Genomic DNA, 10885 nt, shown 5'->3' with positions numbered 1-10885 from the left:
CTTTAGCAGATCATGAGTGTACTGAAAGGTGTAAGCTTCCTGATAAGAGGCCTTAAGGCAAGAATGCATATCCATCTTTATGGTGACGGACAATGAGAGAATAAGAAGATAAGTACAAGTTTCAACAAGTAAAAAGAAGCAAGATGAAGAAGGGTACGAGGCGGCTAGTTAATGAAGTTAACAACGTTTATAATGAGGCAGAGGAACGTAAGATTTTTGAGTTATATTCAATAGTAACAGAGGTATATACAATTGGTCACAGCCATTTCAGTTATGCCCTGTAGGGGCTAACAAGTATAGTTAAGAGAAGGATGGGATATCAAGATCCGGCTGGGGTTAGAGTAACCCAAATTGGTAAATGGATTACTTTCATTTGTTGGCATTTCCGAAAGGTATTACAAATGTTCCAATAGATATTCTTGTAAGACACCCAGATGGTGCACCCTAAAATATTACAAATTAGATGTCAATACTAGCATTCAGAAGATAGGCACTGAAGTGTGGCTCTAATCCCTAGTAGAGTGAGGATGTTGAGGAACCCAAAGAGCCATTGGATGGAGCAAAGGGAATCTAAAAGCGAAAGAATAACGTATTGAAGTTTTCACAAGAAAAGGGATATGAAAAAATATTAGCAGAGTAATGAGAAGAGAGATAAGGAAGCATTATGAATAAGGTGTGATAAATGGATGAAAACTGTAGAGTGTTACAAAACCTATAGTCAAATGAAGGAAGAGACGAAAGGTGATGGGACTTAAGACAACAAAAGAGTATAGGCCATATAATCATGTCCTCATTTCAAGAAATAAATTTGCAACTCTAGCGTGATTACCAAGAGGAAAAGTTAGACCCCAGAGTAATAGAACCAATATGGATTGGTGGACAAGATAAACTAAATATGAATTAGGGACTGAGTGACTGGTGATAGTCGCCATCATAAGAACATCAGATTGTTTTCCGCTAATAATAGAATGAACTACAAAAGAAGATTCATGACAAGCTCAGAGAATGATCATTCAGGAAGATGCTTCCCTACAACAAGCAATGTGAGTAAAATTCCGCTTAAGGGACTGTATGTGTCAGTTATACTAAATTTCACCCTCATGAGTAAGGGATTTTGCTATCCTTAGTACGGAAGGATTACCTCAAGGTGAGTAAGAGTCATCGATTATGTGAAAGGATGCGAAAGATGAAAAGGTAAAACATCTATAAGCAGGTCGTCGTAGCTCCAACTCTTAGTACTCCTCTAAAGGAGGGAATATTGAATGATAAAAGGAAGAATGCGATAAAAATGAGAAAGGGATGAGATTGCACTTATCCAGATGCTATAGATATTCTACGATTCTAGAACATTATGCAAACACGACGTCAAGGAGAAGAAGTAAGGGTTCCTGCCCGAGATGTTATTGATATAAGGAGGCAGTGCAAGACGTAAGTTAAGACCAAGTAAATAACCCAAGAATGAATTTGCGGAATATTGACATGAGGATGGGCCAACGAGTAGTTAGTATTTGATTCAGAAAGAGCCTAGCTATGGCTAGTCAAGAGGATATAGAACAAGACAGCAGGTCGTGCAAGATAAAGATAGTAAAACCCAATATAGTGAATTTAGACCCATAGTTATGACATTGTAATACTTGAGAAATATTCAAATAAGAGTTGGGGTAGTTAAAGGTACCATATGAGTGTTACGGAAATAAAAGATAGTTCCACTGGGAAGACAGTCAAAACTTCAGTTCAGAAGCAGCCGTACGAGCAGATGAGTATGGAGGTAAGTAACTAAGGATAATTACAAGTGAGCAAAAATATCAAAAATTCTATCGGGAATACGATATAATAAGTTCGCATCTTTACAATAGTCAGAGGGTCTTCCCTAAGTACTACGACGAAAGACTAGCTCAGGAAATAAGGAAGAAGGTTTCAACCTTAGTACAACGACCTAAAGAGGAAATGGTTATGTGACAACAGTTCAAAGCAACATTGTATGCACTCCCGAAGGAAATGGAACCTACAGTGGCTAATGAACAGGGAGTAAAATCATAAGTGATATTCAGGATCATATGAGTTGTAAGGAATATCAATATATATGGGCATTAAGATAAGCTAAGTATGGACGCAAGTAGGGGCAGAAAGATAAAGAAAAGTAATAGCTTACGTTTAAAGAAAGCTAAGATGGAAAAAAAGGAAGTACTCGATCAATGATCCAGAGTTAGTTGCGTTAAGAACTCACTTAAGGGTTTGGAGTTTTATATATACAGCTGTAGAAGATTCTGGTATACGTTAAAAGAAAGAATTGAGCCCAGGTCATAAACGAAGGATTAAATTGTTAAAGGATTGTATCATGCATATTCCTCAGCGCCCATGAAAGGCTAAACAGAATAAATAATACCATGAACCATAGATCGGAAGATAGATTAAGCCAACATAAAGGTCATTCAGAAGAAGGAGGAAACTAAAGAGTTACATCACCCAAGTAAATCAGGAGTTTGATTATTGGACCCAGAAAAATAGAAACATCGTGATCGAGAACATTGCAGGATCTCCCTTAAAATCAGAGGTACGAAAGAGATAGAAGATGTGATGTGAGGCTTTAAGGAAAGTAAGGTAAAGGTGAACAATGTATGAGATACTCAAAACCAGAAGGTTGAGGATATTCCATACTTGGGATAGAAGGCTAGAAGCGTGAGGATTCAATATCTAGGAATGATAGCGGTATCGTCAGTGACATATCTTCTAATCAGTGATTTCTAGCTATCGAGAGGTCTAGTTAAGAAAGTAGAGAAGTGTTGGAGACGATATGATGTATCACTTGATGTTCCAGAATAACATAAGGAAATCTATGGTTCAAGAAAGTTGAAGGAAGATTATGAGTAGTATAAATAGATATGTATAGGTCGCAAGCTAAAGTATAGTAAAACGACAAAGTTTTATGACAGGATGTAAGAACGAGAAAAGGCGAGTGAGAAGCTGATGAGAATGGATTATTCCTCAAGATTAGGCCCATAAAAACAAGGGAGCTAATGGATTCTCTATGTTATACAAAGCTCGCTATAGCCTTAATGAACTCAAATGAGTTTAAGATTAGTAGCATTTAGAAGGAATGAAATGCTAACTTGGTAATAAAATGAGGATATAATTGTGACAGATAAAGGATGACGTTTGGGCCTTCGTTTGAATAATGATTTGGAAAAGAAAATAAAAAAGAGAGAGAAGGAGAAAGATTTCGCTGGCGGCACGAAATTAGGATACCCCCATAAGGTGAATCACATTGATACACTATGAAATACGACTTTGGGATTCACTTCGAATATTCCTTGAGGTAAAGTAAGCCCTAGGGGCAAAGTATTATGTAAGAAGTTTCAAGTTATCAGTTGTATATTGTAGATCAATATTGACGTTAATCAATAATGGATAGACAAAAGTCACAAAGTATGAGATGAGATTAGGCTGTCATTCTAAAGATGAGTAGTAATGAGGAAGCATTAAAGGAATTAAATTTATACATATGAAATAAGTAATGAGAGTAAGATGGGATTTGGTAGCAGACCTCAACAACGATAAATTAAAGTAAGAGTTATGGCAGTAAATTCATACAGATGGCTAAACAGACCTATGAGATAAGATATAGCAATATTCGTGAATTCAACAAAGTACTGAGCGAAGAACTTCAGTATACTCATAGATGCCCAAAGGGACATATTATCAAGCTCTACATATGAAGCCTAGAGATTGGACACATTTACAAGGTCAAAATCGTACAGGCTGCATGATAAAAGGTAGCAACATATACGAGATTGGAAGGATTCCGACTACAAGTTGTGGTGTAAGAAGGAGGCCTAAGGGAGGAATGCCCTGGACTTTGGACTTATTTACAGAACAGTCGCCTAGATGGTAAGGGATGTTCTAAAGTATTCGGAAGATATAAGTTATGAAAATGATAAGTGCATCAGTCAACATTCGAGGACGAATGTTCCAAAGGGAGGAATAATGTTACTCCCCGCAGTATTACATCGATGTTATGCTATGCAATAATATATTACGATTGATGTTACGTCCTATAGTAATAAGTTACGATGGTGTTGTACCCAACAGTATTACATTACGATGATGTTACGCTTTGCAATAATAAGCTACGACGATGTTGCACCCTGCAGTATTTTACATTGAATTTGTCGTAAGGTAAATGACATCAGTCCAAGGAAAAGATTATTTGGAGATTATAAGGATTATAAGTGATGAATAAATTCATGAAAGTGAGTGGGGAAGCAAGTCGAAGAAAATGAATTTTGTTGAAATTTGATATTTTGGGATAAAATACGGCTCAAGCTAAAATAATCGGTATTTATGGACTAGTACCATACAAGGTACCACATGACCATAATAGTAAGGCGTATAAGGTAATTGAAAAGTGAGTAATATTTCAAGTAAGTGGGAATAATTCTCAATTTTACGGGTAATTGATTAACTATCGGGTAATGGGACATTACCTAATTACCTAATAAGTGGATAAAGATTAATAATTCCCACCCCACACCTCTAAAAACGTGGCAGTTGGCCACAACCTAAGGAAAATGACTCCTTAGTCATTTTGATAGGTGGCAATTAAGTAGACACTACATGTCTTGTGATTATTATACAATTCATAATATGAGAACATTAGGAACTCTTTAGATATTCTCGTTCCTATGTAATTACTGGATAAATTATATCTCCTATGAGCATAAACAATTTTATGAAAAAGATCTACTACTGTCATTTCCTTCTTTCAACCATGTAACTGTTGACTTCCATCTCCAACTTATTTTCTGTGTTCCTTGAATCCTCACTTTGTAGCTCCTACTTTTGGGAAATTATCCCTTCTTTCTCTGGCTCATATAATTCTCGAAGGACTTTGACAATATTGTTTTCTGGTCGTCCAAGACCCCAAGTATTCTCCTACAAGAATATTATGCATATTTTTCCCTACTCCATGTATATTAAGACTATCCCTTCTTTCTTTTGGCATGATCTATGCGATGCGAACAAAATGTGAAAAGGCACAAATTCCATGAATGACTTTATTCATTGAAGTATTAGAGATATCTATGTTCTTGAATTTCCGAGTGTCATAATATTTTATCATCTGTTCATGGGTCTCAGAAAAATATGTAAGTTTAAAAGAATTTACTTTATGATATTACTCAAAGGCGAAATGGTCTTATGACATTCCGAAAGATTTTATTAACGTACTTCTCATGCATTGCATTTGTTTACATGTGCATTTACCCATGACTCAAACGGCGTTATATACGTGTATATATGTATATAGGATACGGGAAAAGGTTACGACGTTATATACGTACCACCACCTGATCAACTGATATATGATGATGATGTTGCCCACAGTGGCTGAAATATGATTCAAACGACATTATATACGCATATATATATATATGGTATATGGGAAAGGTTATGGCGTTATATACGCACCACCACCTGGTCAGCTGGTATACGATGATGATTTTTCCCACAGTGGCCGATATGATATGATGGGATGCCCTCAGAGGCTGATTATGTTATGAAACATTTACCTATGCACGACATGACATTCATACACATACGCATGATACTAAATGCAATTTATGATTTACAAAGTTATTCAGACTTACAAGTTGAGTCATGTACTCTATATTTCTTCCATGTCTCTTATGTATTTATTTATGTGCCTTACATACTCGGTACTTTTTTTTACTAACATCCCTTTTGCCTGGGGATGCTGTGTTTCATGCACGCAGGTCCCGATAGACATGTCGAGAGCACTCCAACTAGGCTATCAGCTCACCAGAAGATGTTGGTGCACTCCATTTACTTCGGAGTTGCTCGTTTGGTTAGTATATTTAGACATGTACTGTTTGGTATGGCGGGACTCTGTCCCGACCTTTATGACATGTATGTACTCTTAGAGGCTTGTATACATATGTCATGTACGTGAAAGATTGTTTGGCCTTGTCGGCCTATGTTTTGAGTTTATAAATGAATATGTTGGCCTATTAGGCTCGTATGACACGTGTATATGATGATGTAATAAGAAAGATACATTAAGTGGATACTCGGTTGAGTAAGGTACTGGGTGCCCATCGCAGCCCATCGGTTTTGGTTGTGACATGTAATTCTGGATTCATTGGTGGAATATACCGATAAAGTCATTGCAAGAACGGACACGAGACGCAAAAACGATTATAGTGAACGGTTATGTTTGAGGTAATTTGAAGGAACTGGAGCGAGGTCGCTCCTGCTAGGATAACAGTTGCTTGCTAGTCACCTGCAGATAAAGAGATGCTACAGACATGTATTTGTGCGGAAATTTAAACATGATGTAGATTCCCTTTGGACTATAAAAGTTGTCTTTGGATGGTTAAAGATGACGTCCTCAGACCATGATGTTCTAGGCCATGAATTGTTTAGTGAGGGATTCGTAGGCCATGAAAAGGTGTTCTCAGGCCATGCAGATGGTGCCTCCGAATCATGATGCCTTTGAATAATGATATGCAAATTTGAGGGATCCTCAGGTCATGGCATTGTGTCTTCCAGCTATGAGGATGATGCATTTTAAACTATGATGCCTTTGGATAGATTAGCGATATTTCAGCACATGGGATGCAATAATACGATGCTACCAAGACAAGGCTTAGTCTTGTGAAATGCAGGGCAAGGCTTAGCCCGATTAGAAAATAAATAGATAGTACCAGAATAGAGCAATATTTATGTAAGGAGGAACAATGCTTAGTCCTATGCAAATATGGAGGCAAGGATTAGACTCTTGCAAATGTGGAGGCACGGATTAGCCTCATGCAAATATGGAGGCACGGATTAGCCTCATGCAAATATGGAAGAAAGGATTAGCATCATGCAAATAGGGAGGCAGGGATTAGCCTCATGCAGGTATGGAGGCATGGATTAGCCTCACGCAAATAGGGAGGCAAGGATTAGCCTCATGCAGGTATGGAGGCACGGATTAGCCTCACACAAGTGTAGAAGTAGGGTTATCCTCATGCGGGTATGGAGGCAAGAACTAGCCTCATGCAAGTGTGGAGGTAGTAATTAGCCTCATGCAAGTGTGGAGGCAGTAATTAGCCTCATGGGAATATGGAGGCAGAGATTAGCCTCATGAAAATATGTAGGCAGGGATTAGACTCATGCAAGTAGGGAGGCAAGGATTAGCCTCATACAGATATGGACACAAGGATTATCCTCATGCAAATATAGAGGTAGGGATTAGCCTCATGCTAATATTGAGGCAAGGATTAGCCTCATGAAAGTATGGAGGCAAGGATTAGCCTCATGCACGTATAGAGGCAGGGATTAGCCTCATACGAGCAGGGAGGCAAGGATTAGACTCATACATATAAGGAGGCAAGGATTAGCCTCATGCAAATATGGAGGCAGGGATTAGCCTCATGCAAATATGGAGGCAGGGATTATCCTCTTGCATATATGGAGGCAAGGATTAGCCTCATGCAAATATGGAGAAAGTGATTAGCCTCACGCAAAGACCGAAAAATGAGAGTAGCATATGTCTTAACTGGGGATATGTTCGGTGTCTGATGGCCTGATTAATAGTGATCTTGTTACATGTATATATGTGTGGATGCTATCGCTACGTCAGATGTGCTTGCATTCAAAGAAAAATTGTAAGTTTCGTTAGGGGAGGTTGGTTCGTCCTTTTGTCCGCTGGCCTTGCTTTGCTCCATTTCGATGGCCTTTCCCGAGTTTCCCTGGGTAACACCTGACTGTTACGGAAATAAAGTATTCAAAAATATGTAATTATTGATAAAATAGAGTCATATTGATATATCAAATGAGTTTTAGATGAACTAATGACTATAGCACGTTTTAGAGACATTGCAGCTTTCTTATGTTAGAATTTTGAGGGTCCTCATCAAAATTCTGCCCCAGTTTGGTAGATGATCCCTCGGTCATTTGCAGGTAATGAGCCTTGTTGAACATTCTTCTGAATTTTGAGAATCCTTCTCAAAATTCTGCCCTAGTTTCTTAACCTTTTTTTTTGACCATCTGACATATGTTGGCATTGGTTGGATTTGCTCCAGAATTTTGAGGGTCCTCCTAAAAATTCTGCCCAAGTTTCTGATCTTGGGGGAAATGGAAATTTTATTATGATATGACCGAACCCATAAGGCTGCCTACGATCCCCTATTAAACAGGAATCAGGTCAAGCGTAGTTCAATTACATCAGATGAGGAAATATAAATAGTCTAAGCATAATATCTTTTGACTGCATCTGAATTGATTGGTTTTGGCCAAATTTCTCCGTCCATTTCTACAAGTATGAGTGCTCTTCCTGTCAGCACCCTGTGAACCATGTAAGGACCTTGCCAATTGGGAGAGAATTTCCCTTTGGCTTTGTCTTGATGTGGGAAGATCTTCTTCAGTACACGCTATCCCGGCGCAATTGCCTTGGTTTGACTCTTTTGTTGAAAGCTCTAGACATTCTGTTCTGGTAAAGCTTACCGCGACATATTGCATTCATCCTTTTTCCATCTATGAGGGCCAATTGTTCATAGCGGCTCCTTATCCATTTGTATCGCTGAGTTCATCTTCTTATTTGATTCTTAAAGAAGAAATCTCTACGTCGGCTGGGATGATAGCCTTGGTACCATAAACCAGCATGTAGGGAGTTGCCCTGGTCGATGTGCGAACTATAGTGCAGTATCCCAACAAAGTGAAAGGTAGTTTCTCCTGCCATTTTTTGTGGTTTTCTAATATCTTCCTTAGTATCTTCTTGATGTTTTTGTTAGCGGCTTTTACGTCTCCATTCATCTGAGGTATATAGGCTATGGAATTTTTGTGCTTGATTTTGGAAGTTTCACACATGGATTTCATTAGATCACTGTTGAAGTTAGCGGCGTTATCAGTAATAATGGGCTAGGGAACTCCAAACCGGCAAACAATACGATCCTTAACAAAGTCTACGACGACTTTTTTAGTTACAACTTTGTAAGATGCAGCCTATACCCATTTTGTGAAGTAATCAATGGCTACTAGAATAAACCTGTGCCCATTTGAAGCAGTGGGCTCGATTGGACCAATGACATCCATTCCCCAGGCGGGCGAATGGCTAAGGTGATCTTGTTGCACTGAGCTCATTTGGCGGTACTTTTATCATATAGGCATGCACTTTACATTGGTGGTATTTGCGGACGTACTGGACGCAATCTATTTCCATGGTCATCCAAAAGTAACCGGCCCTGAGTATCTTCTTGGCTAAGATAAAATTATTCATATGCGGGCCGCAGGTCCCAGTATGTATATCCTCAAGTAGCTTAGAAGCTTCCTTTGGGTCGACACATCTTAGCAATCTCAAATCAGGAGTTCTTCTGTACAAGATTCCTCCGCTATGGAAGAAGTGATTGGACAATCTCCGGAGTGTGCATTTCTAAGTGTGGTTCGCATGCTCCGGATACTCTCTTTTGGCCAAATACTCCTTGATGTCATGGAACCAAGGTTTTCCATCTGTTTCTTCTTCAACATGAGCACAATATGCCAGTTGATTATGGATTCTTACTGGAATGGGATCAATGAAATTCTTATCTGGATGTTGTATCATAGATGACAAGGTAGCCAATGCATCAACAAACTCATTTTGAATTCTGGTACATGTTGAAACTCTATCTTCGTGAACCTCCTTCTCAAATCCTATACATGGTGTAGATATGGAAATATTTTGGAATTCTTGGTGGCCCACTCTCCTTGTACCTAGTGCACAAGCAAATCTGAATCACCAATTACCAGCAGCTCCTTAACGTTCATGACGATTGCCATGTTGATTCCTAGTATGCAGGCTTCATATTCCGCCATGTTGTTAGTGCAGGGAAATCTGAGTTTAGCAGATACCGAATAATGTTGACCCGTTTCTAATACCAAAAATGCTCCAATGCCTAATCCTTTGAAATTTGCAGCTCCGTCAAAGAAAATCCTCCAACCGTTGTATGCTTCGATAATGTCCTCTCCTACAAATGACACCTCTTCAATAGGAAAATATGTTTTCAAAGGTTTGTATTCTCCTCCCACTTGGTTTTCAGCAAGATGATCTTCCAATGCTTGGCCCTTGACCGCCTCTTGAGTTACGTAGACAATATCGAACTCACTCAACAGTATCAGCCACTTGGCTAGCTTCCTAGTTGGCATGGGTTTCTGAAATATGTATTTCAAAGGATCCATCTTGTGTATGACATATGTAGTATAGACATAGAAGTAATGCCTCAACTTCTGGGTTGTCCAAGTCAAAGCACAACAAGTGCGCTCTAGCCAAGAGTATCGTGCTTCGTAAGGCGTGAACTTCATACTCAAGTAGTATATGGCTTGCTCATTTCTTCATGTCTCATCATGTTGTCCCAGAACACATCTGAAGGCTCCATCCAATACAGATAGATAGAGTAGCAAAGGTCGTCCCAGCTCTGGCGGGACCAAAACCGGTGGTGTGGACATGTATTCATTGATTTTGTCAAAAGCTTTTTGACAATCCTCAGTTCAGCTTGTTTCAGCCTCTTTCCTCAGCATCTTGAAGATGGGTTCACATATGACCGTAGAATGTGCTATGAAGTGACTGATATAGTTGAGATGTCCTAGGAAGCTCATCACGTCCTTTTTGCTCCTAGGCAGTGGTAATTCCTGAATAGCCTTGACTTTAGACGGATCTAGTTTGATCCCTCGACGGATGACAATGAATCCCAATAACTTTCTTGCGGAAACCCCAAATGCACACTTTGCGGTATTCAACTTCAAATTGTACATCCTTAACCAGTCAAAGAACTTTTTCAAGTCTGCTCTGTGGTCTGCGGCCCTCTTGGATTAGATAATGACATCGTCCACATATACCTCTATTTCTTTT

The 10885-nt window shown here is 39.0% G+C and overlaps 1 protein-coding gene across 1 annotated transcript; it reads right to left on the bottom strand.

Moving 5' to 3' along the window:
• Positions 1-9750: 9750 nt before the first annotated feature.
• Positions 9751-10215, bottom strand: LOC138871684 (uncharacterized). The gene has a single exon (XM_070149581.1). The coding sequence runs from the start codon at positions 10213-10215 to the stop codon at positions 9751-9753; it is 465 nt and encodes a 154-aa protein (XP_070005682.1).
• Positions 10216-10885: the final 670 nt, after the last annotated feature.

This window comes from Nicotiana sylvestris, chromosome 1 (genome assembly GCF_000393655.2).
Source record: "Nicotiana sylvestris chromosome 1, ASM39365v2, whole genome shotgun sequence".
Lineage (NCBI taxonomy): Eukaryota > Viridiplantae > Streptophyta > Magnoliopsida > Solanales > Solanaceae > Nicotiana > Nicotiana sylvestris.
The sequence above is the reverse complement of the archived record's forward strand: the minus strand, read 5'-3'. Positions and strand labels throughout refer to the sequence as shown.

Excerpts from the sequence above, each read along its gene's own strand:
- LOC138871684 (XM_070149581.1), bottom strand. The coding sequence starts at position 10,215 with ATGGATCCTTTGAAATACATATTTCAGAAACCCATGCCAACTAGGAAG.